The sequence below is a fragment of the Lagenorhynchus albirostris genome, chromosome X (genome assembly GCF_949774975.1).
Source record: "Lagenorhynchus albirostris chromosome X, mLagAlb1.1, whole genome shotgun sequence".
NCBI classification, from domain to species: domain Eukaryota; kingdom Metazoa; phylum Chordata; class Mammalia; order Artiodactyla; family Delphinidae; genus Lagenorhynchus; species Lagenorhynchus albirostris.
The window spans coordinates 31,643,465-31,665,030 of record NC_083116.1 but is presented as its reverse complement, the minus strand read 5'-3'; the positions used below and the strand labels follow the sequence as shown (position 1 = coordinate 31,665,030).

General features: G+C 37.4%; 1 protein-coding gene across 1 annotated transcript; it reads right to left on the bottom strand.

Moving 5' to 3' along the window:
* Nucleotides 1–4,415: 4,415 nt before the first annotated feature.
* AGTR2 (angiotensin II receptor type 2) lies at nt 4,416–5,536 on the bottom strand. Its single transcript, XM_060138455.1, has one exon. The coding sequence runs from the start codon at nt 5,502–5,504 to the stop codon at nt 4,416–4,418; it is 1,089 nt and encodes a 362-aa protein (XP_059994438.1). The 5' UTR covers nt 5,505–5,536.
* Nucleotides 5,537–21,566: the final 16,030 nt, after the last annotated feature.

The following is a 21,566-nucleotide window of genomic DNA, read 5'->3' as shown; positions in this document are numbered from 1 at the left end:
ATGCATCATATATAGGTGAGTGTAACACCGGAAGAAGAAGCTTCCTTTTTCTTTCTCTTACACTCTATCAGATGGCTTGTGTAGATCACTTGGAAACTCCTTAATGTGTACAGGAGTCTGTACCAGTCTGAACTGGTACCAGTCAGTCTGGAACAGTCTGAACCATCTGTTCTTATGTGGACCAACTGATATATAATGTAGCAAAAACAGCAGCAGAAAGTGGGCGAGAAGTCTTATCAGATTTTCCAATATTTTCTCCCACTGGGCAATAGTAACCGGGTTTGATCTCTTGGATTGTTTAAAGCCCTGAAGATTTGGGACTTATCATAGGAAAGGAAGACCCAACAAGGGAAGAAACAATATTTTCCAGTAAACCAGTTGGGAGTTTGGGATCAAAATATTTTAAATATTAAGAAAAATGTACCACAGGATGATGAAGGATATATCCATTAGATAATAGATGAAAAGAGAAAGAAATATGGATATGGATAAAGAGATTTTATATATATATATAATATACATATATATATAGTATCCATATATATATTCACACAGTATACACAGTATCTATCTACCTATCTATGTCTATATTTATATTTATAATTTTACCTCATGCAACTAACAGTCATTATGTCTGTGGCTAATTTTTATCCATACAGTTAAATTTTTCAACAAGAGAGTATTGATTCTTAATAAGAAATACATATAAATTATTTTTAATTTTAAAAAGAATGCTCTCTTCCTAGAAGAAAGAATTTCAAAAAGAAAGATTTCTCATTCTGAGGATGTTAACCCTTTGTAGATATGTTTGTGCAAGGGAGAGTCAATGTTTAGAAGGCTATTCAACTCAGCTGTAGGCCACTGGTTTTTTGCAGGAAAAGTGATTATGTTTTGTGATAGCATATGGATTTCTGTTATTTTATGTGAATCATCATTGTTGATGTAATTCATCTAGGAGTTAACAAAATAATTAAGTGCTACATTTTCCTTATTATCTCAATCCATTCTTGCTTCAGTCACCTCATGTGGTTAACTCAGCTTGTCAAGTTTGGATATTTCTTTTGTTGATATGTCAGGCCAGCAAACAGTTTCCCACTCTCAGATCCCTGTGGATAAAAAAAAAAAAGAAAAGTCAAAATAGAATGTGCTTTCCTTTAGATTGTCCTCTCATTTTGCTACAGACCTCAAAAGATCAGAAAAAAAAAAGGGATTTTTCCCAAACATTTTATTTAGCAGATCTAATTTAGGGATATAAAATGTAACAATAATTAATACTTGGCTTTCCATAATAAAAATATATATGTTTTGCAAATTGTGAATTTCTCTGGTAATCCTGTATAATCTTATTTCACAGAGTTGGCATTTGTGTCAACAATTTTGTTCCTCAAAAGAAATGTTTGAGGTGTCAGTCTTGCTTTGTGTATGGGGGTAGAGGGGGCAGCAGCGGGGGTAGGGGGTAGTGGTTACTTCATGTAGTTCTATAGAGCATGGAGCACAAGAAAAGGGCAGTGGAGAACCAGGAGGAAAGCCTCATCAATTTGCCTCCTCTCTTTTTCTCCATACGTGCAAATATACCACCTGTCCAGTGCTCTAGTATTGCCGTGGTCAGGGACATACAAGCAGTGTGGTCTGGGGGGAAAGTTGAAGGACTGAGCAAGACTGTCTCTGAAATATCTGCTTGGTAGCCTAAGATTCATTTAAACTACTAAATACCTCTATTAGGATTACCCAGATCATTGGTCAGAGGCAAACATAAAGATGAATAGGGACTCACTTGTGCCTCAGTATCCTTATATGTAAAATGAGAATAATTGAGTCGTTGTGGGAATAAAATGAGATAATAAAATACTTACAGTAGTATATATCATATAGTGCTCACAGAATCGTAGCTATTATTGTTATTATTATGTGGTTCTTGGGCGTTATGTGGGTGAGGTGAATAAAGGTGGAACCACGGAAAGGAAAGGGGATTAGGTAATACCTGGAAATGATACAAACAAAATGAGAAGAATACAGTTTCATTTGCTATCTGAGAAACTTACCTGAAGTTTACATTTTCAAAGAAAAAAGAGGACATTTATACCTTTGTATACTCCTGCAATCAGAGTTCACATGTTTGTGTACCATCTTCTTAATGACATTTCTTCTTAGTCCCAGGAAAGACCACTGGAGTCCAAGCCTCAGAGAATTACTTAGGGCTCAAAACTGGGCACCTAAGGAAGTGGAGGCCAGGCTTAAAATCCCAAGAACTAGAGAATAATTCTCTTCATTAAGGGAACTCCCAGGGGAGGGAGGTTTGTATTATAATTAGTATAATCATTGTTATCCTGGTAGAGGAACTGACATGAACTAATGTTGGAAGCTGAGTAGGTGTTTGTCAATTGAATGAGAGACCCTGAGGGCGGGGTGGTTGGAGGGGTGTTCAGGAAGAGAGAGTTGTGTGAGCCAAAGCAGACAGGTGTGAGCGAGCATCAGGCTTGAAAAAAAGCAGTTTAAGTCCTTTTGTGATGCTTGAACACAGAATGCAAGAGAGAGATGGCAAAGAGAAAAAAAGCCAGCGAGGCAGGGAAGAATCAGATTTCCGGTGGTCTTGTAGACTGTAACAAGAAATCTGGATTTTCCTTTCATAATTAATAAGGTTTTATGGCTGAAGACTCAAGAGCGGGAGACTAGAAGAGTATAGCAAGAAGCCAGATAAGGAATGATGGGGGCTGAAACTAAGAAATATCAGTGGGGACTGTAAGGAAGATAAGGATACAAGAGAAGGTAAGAATCCATAAGTGGAGGTAGTTACAATAAAAACGTAAAGCACACATGATCTTCCAATTAAAGATTTTATTTAATGAGATGTTTTACAAAATTATTTAAAATATGAAGTCATGTTTGCTTATACATTTAGCTATTTGTTTTTATTGATAATAATAGATTACATGAAATTAGGACTTTCCCAGAAAGTGGAGCCAGAGTATTTTTGGATCTATAGCCCTGGAATCTGGCAAAGACACCAAGCTTCTGTAACTTTATTTCTACCTCAGAGGTCAGTATTGGTCTAGGAAGGTCCTAGATAACCTGATATAATATGGGGCTGGTGCAGAATGAAATCTCTAACTTCTAAAATTAAGATGAATACTCTAAGTTAACTCTAGGTACCTCACTCAGTTTCAGGCACTCCTCAAACTTTGGAGTTCTAATAGTGTTGAAAGGAGATCTATGGACCAGTGATTGGTATAGAAGAGTTCCGCAGAATTCTATAAATTCTGGAACAAGCAGTATCCATAGGTATAGGTTAAGTTTACCCCATGGTCTATATTTTCAAAGCCACATTGCATTGCCCTGACAGGTTTGTTGTGTGACACCAAACGTGTCACTTGCTGGATCTCTTTGTCCTCCTTGGGTGTCAAAATTCCATTTTGACATAATCTTTTCCTATGCCCATTAAGGGTTTATTCCAAAGTAAAGAGTTAAATAAGCCACCCAGATATTTTGGGAAGCAACCCAGAACCAAAGCATCAATAATAAAACTCAAGTCAACTTCCTATATATCAAAGCACCACATCCCAAAGGTCAAGGATGTAAAAAATGACCTTTACATTTTATACACTAAACACTGTTTAGTTATTTTCAAAAAATTATCAGAGAACATAGAAACCTTCAAACAGTAGTTAGATAGAAAATGGATAGAAAGTTTAAAAAGTGTTTATTCAGACTTTAGTGAACAAATATTTGTTTATTGCAAATCTATGTTATTATACATTTTACTTCCTATAACTCTAAATAAAAGCTAAAATGTAGGAGTACATGTGATCTAATCTATATTCCTAACCCTACTCAATAAGTAGCTATACCTTAAATACAAACTTATGCTCAAGCGAAATATAAAAGGATTATTATTTATAATATAAAGTAGAAGGCATATGCCTAGAGCCTGAATAACTGGTACCAATCTATTGTAGTACACTGCACTTAGAAGTGCCCATTTATTTTAGCGTAACGTCTTGTAAATAGTGCAGTGAGTTAAAAGACCAGCGTTGGTTCAAGAGGAAAGCTTGATGAAAATGGATCTAAGAACCAATAAAAACTCCAGCATATTTCAAGGAGAAATCTGAAACTCCAAATCATCATTCATAACTTCCTATTAATTATAATTGGAGATAAATTCCCAGTTACTTCTCAGTTATGGGTACATCTCCCCAGTGACAGTCTAGTACAGATAGACCAGAAAAAAAATGGTGGGCAATTCTTGAAAGTCACTGGAGGATAAAACTTAGAGTTACATTTGGTTTCCTGTTCTAGAAGAGTGAGAGAAGATTACATGAAGGGGAAGAACTTGTTATTTTACTAAAGCCATTAAAAGATAATTCAGGGAGATCTCAAACCAAGTAACCATGTTGATAACATGCATTCCACTCTCATGTTTAAGACACAAAGGTCTCCATTTCTCTAAGGGAACTGCTTTTTCGGCATGACACACTCTCTCTCTTGCCTTGGAGCCAAGTAATTGGAACCCTAAACACACGGCGGAGCTTCTGTTGGAACCGGTTTCCAACAAAACAATACAAAAAGGGATTAATGCAGCTGTTGGTGAATCCCAGGAGGATGGCAAAAGGAAGTGCCAGGTCAATGACTGCTATAACTTCACAGCTATTAATGACACCCATCCAGGCCAGAGCATCCAGGAAGGTCAGAACATGGAAGGGAAGCCAACAGATGATGAACGCCAGAACAACAGCAGCTGCCATCTTCAGGACTTGGTCACGAGTTATTCTGTTCTTCCCATAGCTATTGGTCTTCAGTAGGTGTTTTCTGATTCCAAAATAGCATGTTGCTATGAATATTAAAGGGATAATAAAACCAAGGATATTTTTCATTAAGGCAATCCCAGCTGACCATTGGGCATACTTCTCAGGTGGGAAAGCCATAATGCAAGCATTCACTCCTAAATATTCAATTGTTCTGACATCTCGGAAGTAAAATGTTGGCAATGAGGACAGACAGGCCATACACCAAACAAGTGGAACTATATAAGATGCTTGCCAGGGATTTCTTCTTTGAGACAGAAAGGGGTAGATGACAGATTGGTACCTATCAACACTCATGCACGTGATAAAAAAAATGCTTGCAAACATGTTCAGGGTCAGGAAAGAACCAAAAACTTTACACATTACAGGTCCAAAGAGCCAGTCATATCTGTAAGAATAATAGGTTGCCCAGAGAGGAAGAGTAGCCAAAAGCAGTAAGTCAGCCACAGCCAGGTTGAAGATGTAAATGCTGGAAACCTTTTTAGGACCCTTTTGACAACAAAACAGTGTAACCACGATAGTATTGACAAGAAATCCAACCACGAAAATAATGTAGTAGAGAATAGGAATTGCATCTAAATGCTTATCTGATGGCTTATGGGAGCAGTTAAAGGTAGACTCATTGCCAGAAATGTTCACAAGTCCGACGTGAAGACTGCTGGTAATGTTTTTGCTGATGGTGGCAAGGGTGAAGTTGTCCTTCATATTGACTGAAATGTCAGCAGCTCCTAATTCTTACACCTTCTGGGGAAAAAAAAAACAACAAAAAAACCCAACAAAAACCTCTCAGAGCACATACAGAATTTAGGACATCATCACGTCATTAGCATTTTAAAAGTTTGTTGAAAGCAAAAAATGGTGGATGGTTATAGACAATATTGGGAAACGGAAGCATGCCTTATGAAATAAGAATGGATTTTACTTCTTGAAGAAGAAAAGAGAGTTTTCTCAATAATACCAAGAAGCATCAAGACTGAAAATTCTGAACAAAACTACATTTTGCCCATCTTTTCTATTATGTTGTGAAAAGGTTTAAAGAAAATTAATATTTCAAAAGGTTACCCAGAATAGGAAATGCGTGAAACAAGAAGGAACTAAGAAATAAGACAAGTTAGCATTTCAAAAACACTTGAGCACATATCTCACTCTATATACTTTCTAGAAACCACACTGCTGCCTGCTATTGCATAGAGAAATGCCTTATTCAAGTAACTAATTATATACAAATCATTCCAGCAATGGAAAATATAAGTAACATAAACTATGGAAAAAATAAGTAAGTGTACAAAAGATTGAAAGAGAATATGCAAAAAGGAACATATTGGGATGGGGGATTATGGTTGGTTTTTGCTGATTAAAAATAATTCCTTTAGTTCTACTTTTCCATTGTTTTCACAATAATAATATAATTACGAGGTAGATATGGAATATGTGCATATTTTTAAAAGCCCCCATCACATTTTAATAGAGACTATTACTTTTACATATAGATACTTAAGTTTAATCCATTTAAAAGAAAATCTATTTTCTTTTTCAATTAGGAAAAGAAAAAGAAAAAAGTAGCCAAATCTGATTTAGGGTCAAATAGAAAAAGTTATATTGCTCAATGAAATAAGAATTGAATATCAATCATTAATCATGATATAATTGTATCATTTTTTCCTTTGCTATTTTAGTTTAACACAACTAAGTAGTAACAGTGCTACTTGGCTCTCAAATGTTATGATCAATATTCAGGGTTTTGTGATACTGTTAGTTTTAGTAGCAACTTTATTTTAAAACAAAAGAAAATTAGCTGAAGATAAACACAGTAAATGAACAGCTATTCCTTTAGATAGTTTCAAAACACAGATAAATAAACTACTCAGTGAAAATGTAATCAGCAAAGAATCTCCTAATAAACAGCAAACTTACAATTTTTGTCTAAAGCTTATTCTTTCGTAATCTTGACCTAACAAATTAACATGAAAGAATCTAAAATAAACCCACTTGAAGACTTACTGGTTGTTGGAGTTTAAAGCTTAGTTATCATAAATCAGCTTGCCTAGTTCCTAAGTGCACCCCTGTAAGAGAAACAGCAGTTAAATAATTTAGGAGTTTTGCAAAATAGTGTTAAAATACAGGAAAAAGGAAAAGTTCATCCATAAAAAATATTTTCATTTAATGTATGTTCTACTTTCCAAACAGAGTATATATAAATTGTGCAGACCTACCTTAAAAATTCAGGCTGAAAATGCTTTTAATTCTGTGCTTATTCGTTCCCTTAGACTCGGGGACGTAATAGCACCAGATCTCTGGTTTCCTTCTTATATGTTCGGTCTGTCCACTGGGAGCCTTCAACCTACATAATTCTAGGGCTGACTTATGAACACTTGCCAGTTTTCCAGAGTTTTTTTTTTTTTTGGCTGCAAAACATTAATCTGAAATTCTCACTGTCTCCAATCATAACAGCTCATTCAAATAAATCTCAAACAAAAAAATGAAGTTTCCACAAATGTGTTAGAGAATTTTGAAGTCAGTGGCTTACTTTAAAAGAAGAATACAATTATTTGCAGAATTTTCTCTTTCTTTTACCCTGATACTGGCATTCTAAAATGAGTTAAGGAGTGGAGACTAGGGAATTTATTCTAGTAGTAGAATCTTTGTCCATCAGCATCTTTCGCAACCTTCATTAATTTTTGAAAAATTTACCCCTGCTTATTAAAGAACAGCAGCAACTTCACTTGAAGTCTAAAATTTCTCCCTTGCTTTAAGCAATTTTTGTTGGCTTGTTGCTGGAGAGGTGGTGATAGTAGGGATATAATTCTCATGTCTTCTAAAAGAAGTATTAACATGTAGCATCTCCTTTCATGGGTCCCTGTCATATTTGCGGTTTAAGTACAAAGCACACAGGGTGAGAAGGATTAGGCAGCTACTGCAGCCTAGATCACTGTTGTTTTTCTTTTTGTGGGAGTGGGGGTGATTAGCCTTACACAATAACTCTAGTAGAAGCAGGAGTGACAAAAAGAAGAAAGTTAAGTACATAAGAAGTGATAAGAAGTGATAATACCAGCTGACAATAAACACCATGTGCCAAATACCGTGCCAAGTGCTTTTTGCTCGGTACTTTAATGGAGGGGCAATATAGCACACTGGTATGGACATGGCCTCTGGGTTCCAATTACCTGGTTCACAAGCTCAGCTATACCACTTGCTAATTCCATGACCGTGGCCAAGTTACTTTCCTTCTTCATGTCTTAGTTTTCTTATCTGAGAAATGGGGATGATGTTAATTACCTGCGTCATGGAGTTATGAAAATTAAATGAGCTTATATATTTAAAGTGCTTAAAACCGTGCCTAGTACATGGTAGATGCTATTATAGGCTATTAATATTACCTCCATTTTAAAAATCAGGAAACTAGGGCTCACAGAGCTTAAGTAACTTTTCTGAAGTCACATAGCTATTAAATGAGAACATTGGAATTCAAACTAAGGCACTCTAAAGTCAGAGCTGACGCTCTTAACCTCCACACTACAGGAGGGAGCATTAGCTGGTCCTTTAATCTCACCCTTTGTCCTAGCAAAGAGAAAATATGCAACATTTACAAAAAGTCCCTGCTGACCATTCATAAGCTGTTACAGAGCATTAAAGAAGGGAGAAAGAGTTTGAAGATTGTTATGTGGTAGAAAATATTCTTCTTCATTTTATTCCCAAAATGGAGACCACAGGTAGGTGAAATGTGTGACTAGTTTACTACAGTGAGTACAGAAAATCAGAGAACCCAGGACACTTACATGGGTATAAAGGATTCCAGTTATTTCTACTGATCATATTTTTCTGAGAGCAGTAAGAGTGCACCTACCCGGGCTGCAGGCTGCAGGCTGCAGGTGGAGGACGAGGGCAGGCAGGCTCTGAGGAAGTAGCTGGGGACCTAAGTAACGGTCTGGCAGAAGGAGCGCAACAAAGAAGGGAGGGTGGGTGACGGAAGACACAATTACAAATGACATGATACAAAACAGATGGCTTTTGACATTTGTCTGTTTCTCCCTTCATCTTAAAGTCAATCCTGTAGTGCACAGGCAGATGAGACCAGCAAGAAGAGGTCACCATTGCCTGAAAAATATAGTAGGATTCAAAGGTTTGCACAATACCATTTCACTGTTTCTTTTGGTAGACTGAACATTAAGCAAATGCTCCTAATATACAGACACAGCATTTTATGAAATCTCAAAATATTTGCTTCCTATGCTCTGGACAGATTCAGGTTGAGACTCTGTCCAAATGATGGAAAACTGATGTTTGGGAAACAAATGAGCGGGCACATATGGTTATCGGCAGGAGAGTTGAAATGGGAACTGGTTTCACTCTTTGTTTAAGCCTGGTTTCTCCCTCTATTTTGAATGTTTGTTTTTACCACGTACAGGGGAATTTTCCAGGCCAGAGCCTCCTGAGTGGTCACGATGGGTCAGATTCCCACCCTGCTCTATTTCTAGCCCCCTCTCATGCCCCTTTTAAAGAAATAGCCAGGAGGTGAGCTATAAACTTTTGAGAACAAACTGCAGGCTCGCCTCTGGGAGCCTTAGCCTTGAACACCCCCGAGGAGCAGGGGACCTTGTCTAGAGATTTTGTCCTTCATTACAGTAAGTTCTGACGTAAATAAAGTTTAAAGAGGCACACATTTCCCAGAAGATTAAGAGGACATTTACTCTGTTTCTTTATAATCTTAGGAGTAAAAATTTTCACCGGTCGAAGAAAAACTATGTAACTGCAGGGAAATAAGGAAAAAAAAGCAAAAAAAGAAAAAAGGAAAAGCAAAGGAATATTGACACCACTTGAAGTGAGAAATATAGCATATTATTGATTCAGTAAAGAACTCCAAGTTGAGCCAACAATGTAAATACACTTTAGAATCAAATAAATATCAGTCATGGGAAGCAGTACAACACACAAAAATTCACTCTCCTGGGGGCAGAGGGTAATTTTTCTGCTGGAAGATTGACTTTAAAAGCCCCAGGTCATTTGAATAAATTATGCAGCTCTTCAGGACAAGTGCAGCTTGGCTAGCAGAAGTAAACAATGGTAAATCATATTGAATTAATTTTTTTCTAGTGAATACCTTTTATTTATTGTGAGATTACTTAACGCTAAGTTTTAAAAAAAAAAGATGCTCTTGAGAGGAATTTCTCCTCTGCTAAAAATCTCAGGAAAAATCTTATTTGTCCCTCTTGCCCCGACTCACACTGTTTTTTTTTTTTTGGCTGCACTGCCCAGCATGTGGGATCTTAGTTCCCTGAACCCGCACCCCCTGCATTGGAAGCTCGGAGTCTTAACCACTGGAAGTCCCCAGATGAGGTTTTGAAGGAGAAAAGAAACTATTAAATGCAAAAGTCTGGATATACATGCCCTGGTTATAAAGGTGAGGATTAGAGGTGCAGATCATGAAATGATTAAATGTATATCGGCCTTCCTTTTTAGTTTGTTTTTCAGTCACCTCTCTGAGTTCCTGTCCAGAACAGTAGCATTTCCACTCTTCCCAACTTCAACACACACACACACACACACACACACAAGTACCACCACCACCCCCCATTACCCACATACATACTTAACACTAATCTTTTTTCAATTCAGTTACCATAGGGAAGCCTTACTTGAATTGCCACTGGACTTTTCCAAACCTGGGGATCCCTGAAAGGAGGAGAGTGAAGAGGATTGCCTTGTTGATATGTCCTTGCAGATTATTTTTGTGTCTCACTTTAGTTTCCAATACAATGAGAACAAGAATGTCAGGATGAAAACAAGTGAGAAAAAACAATAAGGACTTCTAATCAGAAATAACAATTAGATTGACCATTTTGTAGAAAGCAGCCTAAAAATTCAGTCAAATGGCCAATATGAGTGATTGTTTGTATCAAATTAACTGAGTGCCTAGGCATCACATAGAGAGTGAGTGAGAGGACTATTAAATCAGTTAACAAGTGGAATCCATGCAGTGAAATGAATGGATGTCTGACTCAGTACATTCCTGAGACCAGTTGCTTCCAGCTGAATCTGGTCCCAAAAACATAAGGAGGAGGAAGAGTTCCAATTTCCCTTTACCCCAAAGGCATTTGCAGGCCTGAGCATCATGTTCAGAGCAGGATCTCACAAAAGGCACCCTAGTTCTACCAAATAGCATCTCAATATATGTAACCCAACTGTTGGAAAGATAAACAATTAAAAATAGTCTATATTTTTGACTCATATTCAAAATATCAGCTAACTGATATGACATTTTCTCCTATTTATCTGACTAAATTGATTATGTAGGGTATCACAATATGCCACTCCAAAGTATGCCACTTTGGCATAAGGATTATTTTGAGCTAAAGAAGATTGAGAAGAAGCAGATACAAGAAAAGCTCTCTGCCTTTCCCCTATTTGCCTAAAAGCAGGACATAAATTTGTAAACATGTCTCCCTTTCCTTTACCAAGAAGGACAGAATTCTTAATGAATAGGAGAAAACTTTAGACTCTATCGGCCCAGAGGTGGACACCAGGAAGAATCTACATAACAAGTCTTACTAAATAATCTTTATCTTCCATTCATTTCCCCCATATACAGTTGACCCTTGAACAAGGCAGGGGTTTTGGGGCATCAACTCCCGGGGGAATTGGAAACCCATGTGTAACTTTACAATGGGTCCTCCTTACCCACAGTTGCAAGTCGGCAGATTCAACCAACAGGGGATCATATACTGTAGGAAGAATTTATTGAAAAAAATCTGCATATAACTGGACCCTTGCCTTTCAAACCCATGTTGTTCAAGGTTCAACTGTATTGGGTTGGCCAAAAAGTTCATTTGGGTTTTTTCCGTAGCATCTTACATTCCCACAGTTTGCCACTAAAAATCTAAACCCCCTTTCCTTTGTCTTGTCAGTTCTCTACAATTTAATTGTTCTTTTATTAAGATGCTATATAAGCCCAAGTTCTGACCACTCCTTTGAGTTACTCATGACTGAGTTCTCCCACCCAAATGCAGAATGTGTATGTTCATAAACTGTTTTTTTTCTACTTAATCTGTCTTTTATAAGTGAATTTTGCAGTCCCAGCCACTGAACCTAAGTGGGTAATTTTTTTCTCCTACGATTAGTTTGATTAAATTATCCAAAATGGCCAGTTAATTAAATTGAACAAACTAACCAGTTGTATTATCAAGCTTTAAATATCACTGTTAGGTAATGAGGATGTTTTGAGGGATATGTGTTCAGGTTGGATCTCTCATAGGGCAGTGGATCAACAAATCATTAAGTCTAGGGTTTGGTCCTCAGGCTTGAGGTCCAGAGACTGAATTTTCTCAGGATACCCAGGTTTTCAGCAATAAACTTGTGCCAACAAAATTCTTACAAAACTGATGTACCACCTTGACTGCTAATGTATTCATTTATAATAAGGATATACTGTTTTGCAATGACCATAAAGCTGTATTCTTTATCTAAAGCACTCTATCTCCTTCACAATATCAATAAAGGGGGGGAATCTGGCTTGGTGACTAGGCAAATCAGACCAGGAAAGCTGGTAACTGGGAGAATATTTCACTTCAGCTCTGGGAAATTCTATAGCAGGGATTATCATTCTCAAAGCCAGATTGATGATTCCCCCAAACCATTCTCTCTGCTGACTTTGCCTCTCTGAACCCTAATTTCTAGTAGCCATCCAATTCTATCGATACATTATTTTAAATATTACTATTACTGATGAAGCTATAGTCATGTCCCTGCTCCAGGCAGCCTAGAAGACATTAAAGCTCTTGTTTGATTAATTAGACAAACAAAGTTGGAGGATGGGCAAGGGTTGGGGGAGGGGAAGCAATGCCCCACTCTCTGTCTACAACAAAGATAGAGGGAAAGGGGGGGATAGCATCTCTCCAAAACTGGCCATCAGTTCACAGAGAATAATAAAAACAGATGGTTATTTGGCTTTGTTTGAGGGGCTCATTTGCCCCAACCTCTTCCTCAGGCCCCTAAAAAAACAGAAAAACAACAAAATGATGTACAACTTTGGGCATATTTTGCTTTTGGGGTATAAAATGATTTAAGATTAGAAGATAGAGGAAGATGACAGGAAGTTTGGGGGTGGGGTTCTGGGAGGATTCTGGGGTCTTAATTCCAAGGAAGTGAAAACAGGAGACTTATCACTGGGAATTCTGAGACTCCTTGAGCTTTTAGACATTTATCCTGCAGATATTTGGATTCATGGTGTTCAACACAGATTTGTAAAATCTATAACTGAAAGCAGAATTTTTATTGTAAATAATTTTCAATGTATCCCCCAAGACACTAGTTCATTTTCAGATATCTAGAAGTTGATAGAATTCTTTACGATTATATTATTGCACATTATTTCAGTATTAACACCCATGTTTTATACTGGTCCTATTTTATATGTCACACAATTGAAATTATTCAGCTTCTATTTATTTTTAAAAATTGAGACATAACTCACATACCATAAAATTTACCCTTTTAAAACATACAATTCAGTGGTTTTTAGTATATTCACAACGTTGTGCAACTATCACCACTATATAATTCCAGTAGATTTTCATCACCTCTAAAAGAAACCTGATACCCATTAGCAGTAGCTCCCCATTCCCCGCCTCCCCTGCTTTTATTCTCCTTTTACGTTGAGCTTAAAAAAGTGAGCTGTAGCCTAGAAATTCCAAAACACATTGTCTAGAGAAAAAGATAACAAATCAACACGTAAATGAATGAACTTCAAGAACAAATTGCATTACTATTTTCATTGTGCTTTAGTTATTTTCAGTGGCATGTTCAGTGAACATTTAGTACTGTTAGTGTAAGTCTACTTCCCCTCAACTGTATACATTCTTGGTGAGTTATTTGTACTGAACTCCCAGTCAGAAGGTTTGGCGTTAATGCAAAAAATAAATGTCATGTAAATAGCCTCCAAGGTTGATTCCATCTGAAGGTCCCCAACCTTTTTATGAAGAGAAGTCACTTTTCATTTCCCCAGACATGAAGTCCCCTGGGGTTGTTAGGGAGGTGCTGACATTAAAGAACGTGAGTAGAGTACAACAGAGGGCACCAGGCACTGTGCTGGGTACCAGACACACATTTCACGTGTACTTCTCAGTGATCCCGAGAGACTGTGATCATCCTCGTTTTCTAAATGAGGAGAAATTTGGAGACTGAAGTACAAAGAGGTTAAATAACTTGCCCAAGGTCAAATAGCTAGTAAATTATAGAACTGATGCTCAAACCCCAGCCATTATTTCTCATATACCATTCTGTTAAATATGAGGTACAAGGTGAATTAATTTCCCCAATTCAAGTGGAACTTTTAAGCATTCTGGGAATCTCTGGGTAAAAGTCAATTAGAAAAATGTTTTAAAAGCAGGATAGCTCAGCAAAAGAGAATAATTGGTAAATATGATATACTTAGGGCAAATCTCAGAGGCAAAATGTTGTAAAAGGAAGATTTTTCTTTTCAGAATCTTAACTCAAAGGTAAATTCCTGTAGCTAAGATGAAGTCACTAAGATGAAAGGAGCTTGAATTGCAACGGTTTAGGTCTTTGTTTATATAATTTAATTGACTGTACAAATCTCCTCAGAGTACTGGAAAAGCTTTTAAAAGAAATCTAAAACTGTATAAATATATAAAATAAAGAACAATGCATACACAACTTGTCCTACACTTTCAAAATAAATTTTTATAATCAGATTGTAAATTTCTAAAAATGTCTAATTTTCCCCTTGAAATTTTGCCAAATACTCTGAGAAGTTCCAGGCCCTGCAGACACACAGACTTAGTATCCTAAGATACTAATAGAGTCAAAGAGAAATGCAAGCTCCATTAAATACTGAGCGAGCTAACCTAATAATGCCTTCCCACTGCACAAGACAGCAAACTCTAGGCAGGAAAGGACAGTAGAGGAGGCAGGTGAGGAGGATACAAGTTCATTGCTTCAGCTGTTAAAAAGTAAATCTTTGAGAATAATGAACTGATTTGGGCCAGTAGGTTAATTACAGCAGTCCTGTGCTTGTTTGGGGGTTCAAGCGTGGAAGCTAGAGAGGAGAATGGTCCTCCTCTCTCTGGGAAGGAAGCACATGGAGAATGAAGGAATGAAAGGATTATCTCCTTCACCAGCCAATTGGGCCAAATATGGTCAGTACTGGAAAAGTTGGATTCAATATTTTATAATACTAAACGTTTGAGTGCTCATGTAGGATACTGTTGACATTATCCACAACAATTTTATAGCCTGAGCTTCATTAAAGCACTCATTCTTTCAGCAAACATTTTTTCAAGGCCTAGCATGTACCAGGCCTTGGGCCAAGTACTGGAACTACAGAGATAAATAAAACTTGCCCCCTGGTTTCCAGGAGCTTCCAGTCTAATTTATTTCAAAGAATCAACTTTTCGTAACAATTTTTTCTCTTTCTGACTTTGTGAATATGGAAAAGCCTTAGGGGGAGTTCTTAGGATAAGGAGATGAGCAAGGAGGAAAAGTAATGAGGTTCACCCATTCTCTGGAGTGTTTTCTACTAGGAGAGGGGAGTGAAAGCAGAATCTTTCAGAATCCACAGTAGACTGGTGGCTATTGGGAGACTGATGCTGCTACTATATTGCCACTTGTCATTGACAGAGTCCAATCTCTCTGACTCTCTCTCTCTCTCTGCCAGCCCCTTTCTTCTCATTGCCCTTCCTCTTCCTCTCTCATTTTTCAGCAATTCATCTTAGCATTTTGTCCTTGTTACTATTTTTTAACTTCTGTTGGACAGACTGAAATGACAAACGTATTTTTCCACGTTACATATTCAAAGTGATAGGCACGCCATGGCCATCACTGGTCTCAAGGACCAGACAGTTCAAATGGTTAGATAAACAACATATGGATCATGTGGACAGATCAAAGTAATAATGTGACTGATTGTCACAGAGGCTAATCTAGAAGAAACAGTACAGTTGTGCTTTAGGTTTATAAAATAATTCCAAATGGACCTAAGCATCCAACTGCTGATGACTCTATGTTCAAAGATTAAAAACAAATTGGATAAAGAGTGTTTTGAAATATGTTACACCAAATACACTTTAGAAGATTTTGAACGCATCAATCTATTTTCACCCACATTTATTCATATAGCACAGTAGTTAAAAACACAAGCCCTGGAGTAAGATGAACCTAGGTTTGGTCCCTGTTCTACCATTTGTTAGCTGTGTAACCTTGGATAACTTACTTCGCATCTCTGAGTTCCAGTTTCCTTGTCTGGGTTATTGTAAGTATTAAACGAATTAATGTATATAGCATTTAGTATGGTACCTGGAATATAGTATATTCAATTAATATTTGCCATTTTGATTAAACTACTGTTATTACTTCTCAGAAGCAAGTCAAATAAGTTGTGCACTATATTACTCTGTGTTGTCATTTTATACCAAAACAAGATAAATGTAGTTTTGTGTAAGATAGCAGACAGCAGAAATAAAATGTTTTCTGGAGATTAAATGATTCATAACATGGGAAGAATAATAGCACTTCCTTACAGGTAGTTGTGAGGATCCTGTGAAATAACATATGTAGAATACACAGAGCAGTCGCTTAAGTGGTACCATTTATGTACATTTTTGCTGTTGTTACTATGATGATGTTTAAAATTAATAACTATTATTATTAAACATTCATTACTATCATTATTCATAATTATCTAAAACTGCCTAAGCTGTTTCTGGTCATGCTCTTTGACTTCTAAAACAAAGTAATGAAATAAAGTGTGGCCTAGTAATGACTAATGAAGAATTTGGAATGAAAGCCACAGCTTGTGTAGACAATATATAAATAAATGTCAGATCATGTCACTCCTCTGTTCAAAAGTTCCCAGTGGCTTCTCCTCTCTCAATATGGTTTACAAGGCCTCTCATGATATAATCTGCACCCCTCTCAACGCACATACACATCACCATCACCACTACTTCTAAGACCTCAGCTCCTACCTCTTTCTGCTGGTTTACTCCACTCCAGTCACACTGGCTTCCTTGGTATGTAGCTAGTCCCCAAGCACATTCTGCACTCAAGGTCGTCAAAAATGCTATCCCCACTATGTGGCATTCTCTTTCCCTAGATAGTCACATGACATATTCACTCACTTTTCTTAGATCTCTGCTCAAGTGTCATCTTATTAAAGAAGCTTTCCAATCCCTCCCTATCTCCCATACCCTGCTTTATCTTACGTTATAGCCCTTATCACCATCTGACATAGCATTCACACACACACATGCATACATGTATATAATAATACTTTGTTTACTGACTTTCTTCTCATGCAAGAAAGTAATCTCTATTAATAAAAATTTTGCCTCTTTAGTTCACTGATGTAAACTTTGGTCCTAGAGCCAAATCTGACACAAAATAGGAGCTCAATAAATGTTTGTTGAATGAACAACTGTCACTTAAACAAATTTGCTCTTTAATTAGAAGTGCTTTTTATTAGTACGAAACAGAGGACCAGATGGAAAATCTTCATATCAATTACACTTAGATTTCTGACAACTCTCCATTCAAAAGTGTATCCCCAAAATGGATTTTTTTATAACTGGAGTAGATCTAAAGACTACTTTCCTGTTGATTTTCACCTTTTTATGGCAGACATTTGTCACCATTGGCTTTGATATATTAACATTTCAAAGTCTATTTAAAGTCATGTAATTGAAATGCAATCTGAAGCTTTCTTTTGCTAAATAAATTCATCAGGTGTAGGGCACAGAGCTTTATTTGTACTATTAGAATTTTAGAAAATTTCATACCAAGTACAATATTAAAATGGGATTTCAATTATTCAACTACTAATAAATGAAATAAAACCTTATATTATGAGCTGTTTGTCAAAATTCCTAATTGTTATTACTAAGGAAAATTGCTTAATATCTATGCCCCAAGGCAGAATCCAACCTAAAAATTTCTAAACTACAGTATTTTTTCATCTGATGTTGAATATAAAAGCCAAGGACTTCCATCAACTCACTTATTCCTTGAAAAAGCATTTCTTGGGCATCTATTTTTATGCCTTAGACACTGTGCTAAGCTCTAGAGTGTGATACAAAAATGACCAAGAAAGTCTCAACCCTTAGAAGCAAGTCTAAATTGATTAAGGTTAATAGAAATTTCAGCATTCAACATGCATGCAAAGTACAGAAGGAACAGTAATTCTCTTTGGGCAAAAGTTTCAAAGAGGAAGTAACTTCCATCAGGCAGAGAAAAGGGAAGAAAGGAATTTAAACATAAGGATGGAAAGGTGGGGAGGTACAAACTGAGATGGACTTTTGAAGGAATGAGAAGACATTTGTTGGAACAGGGTGTAGGCCACTGTTTTTCAAACTGAGATCTGATTATCAACTCCTTTGCTTGTTAGAAACTCAAATTCCTATGGGCCACTGCCAGATTTCAAGAGATATGGCCCAAGAATCTGTGGGTTTTTTTTTTTTTTTTGCGGTACGCGGGCCTCTCACCGCCGTGGCCTCTCCCATTGCGGAGCACAGGCTCCAGACGCGCAGGCTCAGCGGCCACGGCCCACGGGCCCAGCCGCTCCGCGGCATGTGGGATCCTCCCGGACCAGGGCACGAACCCGTGTCCCCTGCATCGGCAGGCGGACTCTCAACCACTGCGCCACCAGGGAAGCACGAATTTGTGGTTTTTAATGAGCTTCTGACCTGATTGTGATGCACATTAAGTGTAAGAACCAGATGTATGGGAGGGGTGGTGGTTAGAGGAGAGAAGAAAAAGTAAGAGTAGAGAACAATAAGGCTAGAAGATACATGTCAAAGCATTATTGTAAAAGACTTTATAACCCTACTATGGAGTTTAGATTTAATCTACTGATAGTGGGTAAATTTTAAGCAGAAAATTAGCATAATTAGGTCCTTTTAAAAAAGAAATGGTCGTACAAGCATGGGCAGGATAAATGGGTATGAAAGAAATTAGAGCTATGCAGACCTGTTAGGATGTTTGGTGTAAAATTCCATACTCTATGCTCCTTGCCAACCTCAAATATGACTTGAAATTCATCGTCAAAGAAAAATTTGAAAAAAAAAACTAAGGTCATGGCATGTTCAGAATTTGTTGTTTGGTTTGATGAAAAGGTTTGTTAGGTTAATAATCCACCTGCTTTCCCTTCCTAAAAATGTCTGACATTTTCACCTGTTATGCTGCAGTCTATAGAAAAGCAGTGTTGACCTGTGGAAATAAATTGATTTTAGTTTGCATCTGGATTTATTTTGCAAACACAATCGACCACTAACTTCTTATGTACATTTTCTATTGATGACTCTATCAGGCTAATTACTTTAACAGGCTCTCTCAAATCTCCTCATAATTTTTCCAAATTACCATGAGTCTAGTATATTTCTAACCAAATGTCCACTTGTAACTAACTTTTATTTTCTCCTGTATTTTCAACCTGTGTGAAGGTACCTCTGTGAAGTTTGAGAGAAACAGTTTACTTTTCCTCTCTAGACAGATCCAGTTCTACCATCTAAAGTTCTCAAATTTTGCATTTATGAGGCTCCTTTTAAAGAGTATTGTTGGGCTTCCCTGGTGGTGCAGTGGTTGGGAGTCCGCCTGCCAATGCAGGGGACGCGGGTTCGTTCCCCGGTCCGGGAGGATCCCACATGCCGCGGAGCGGCTGGGCCCGGCCGCTGAGCCTGCGCGTCCTGAGCCTGTGCTCCGCAGCGGGAGAGGCCACAGCAGTGGGAAGCCCGCGTACAGCAAAAAAAAAAAAAAAAAAAAGATAAAGAGTATTGTTCAGGGCTGTTACTCAATAAAAGAGTTAACCATCATGGTTACTTCTATTCACACACACACGTGAAATTTTTGATTATGCTAATTAATTGAGATATTAATAATACTGCTAATAATAACTGTGTTAATAATAGCTACCATTTCTTCAGTACTTACTATGTGTTAGGAATTGTACTAAGTAAGCACGTTACAAGTACCATTATTTTCCATGTAACCCTCATAACAACACTTTGGGGTAGGAACTATTGAGTCCCACTTTACAGGAAAAGTGGGACAATTTGACAAATGTCACTCAGCTGATAAGTGACAAACACAAGACTGGCATTCAGGTCTGCTTGCCTCAAGAAATGACATTCGTGACCCTCATGCTGCACCATCTTGGCTCAGTTTAACTGTATTCAGTTTCCGTTATGGATATATTCCTATGCTAATGAGTTATTACAATGTTTTTTCCATTCGACTGTTCTAAGATATCAAAAGGTCTTGTGATCCTGACTTCCAAAGGTCCAGGGATTAAGAATTACCCTTGAGATGACCATGGCCTATTATGAGTTACTCTCCATAAGTATATGCAGATTTAAATTTCCTATAAGTGTCCTAAATTGCTACATGCATGTGTTCCTTCTCTAAGGATACCCTATGTCAAAAGTAAAAGCCTGCTCCCCTACCCACTTCAAATTGCTGCTGGCATGGAGAATTCCCTAAGAGAACCATAGTCCACACTGATAGTATCTCATAATTCAGACTATTAGGGAAAGAGAGTAGATTTTGGATGCCAGTCTTAGCCATAGGGATTTTGAGCATCTAGTTTTCCTCATCATAATAGTAACAGTAAAAATACTTTACATTATTTTTATTTTTTAACATCTTCATTGGGGTATAATTGCTTTACAATGGTGTGTTAGTTTCTGCTTTATAACAAAGTGAATCAGCTATACATATACATATATCACCATATCTCTTCCCTCTTGTGTCTCCCTCCCACCCTCCCTATCCCACCCCTCTAGGTGGTCACAAAGCACCGAGCTGATCTCCCTGTGCTATGCGGCTGTTTCCCGCTAGCTATCTATTTTACGTTTGGTAGTGTATATATGTCCATGCCACTCTCTCACTTCTTCACAGCTTACCCTCCCCCCTCTTCATGTCCTCAAGTTCATTCTCTACGTCTGCGTCTTTATTCCTGTCCTGCCCTAGGTTCTTCAGAACGTTTTTTTGTTTTTTTAGATTCCATATATATGTGTCAACATACAGTATTTGTTTTTCTCTTTCTGACTTACTTCACTCTGTATGACAGACTCTAGGTCCATCCACCTCACTACAAATAACTCATTTTCGTTTCTTTTTATGGCTGAGTAATATTCCATTGTATATATGTGCCACATCTTCTTTATCCATTCATCTGTTGATGGGCATTTAGGTTGCTTCCATGACCTGGCTATTGTAAATAGTGCAGCAATGAACATTGGCATACATGTGTCTTTTTAAATTATGGTTTTCTCAGGGTATATGCCCAGTAGTGGGATTGCTGAGTCGTATGGTAGTTCTGTTTTTAGTTTTTTAAGGAACCTCCATACTGTTCTCCATAGTGGCTGTATCAATTTACATTCCCACCAACAGTGCAAGAGGGTTCCCTTTTCTCTATACCTACCCTCTCCAGCATTTATTGTTTGTAGATATTTTGATAATGGCCATTCTGACTGGTGTGAGGGGATACCTCAATTTAGTTTTGATTTGCATTTCTCTAGGTCTTCTGCTCATATACAAGCAGCTCATGCAGCTCAATATTAAAAATACATTAATGTTTTAACTAATGTTTTTCAAGTTCTGTCACGTCTGCTATCTTATTCAATCCTCACAAAAACAAAGTGAGCAGGATAGAAATTATCTCCTTCTTTACATGGAAATGAACACTCAAGAGTATTTAAGTGATTTGGTCAGGGTCTTATGGCTAGTAAATCTCCAGTTCCTGTTCCAGTGTTCATCCAGCCT

What these genes read in the sequence shown, in the direction of transcription:
- AGTR2 (XM_060138455.1), bottom strand. Translation starts at nt 5,504, where the DNA reads ATGAAGGACAACTTCACCCTTGCCACCATCAGCAAAAACATTACCAGC.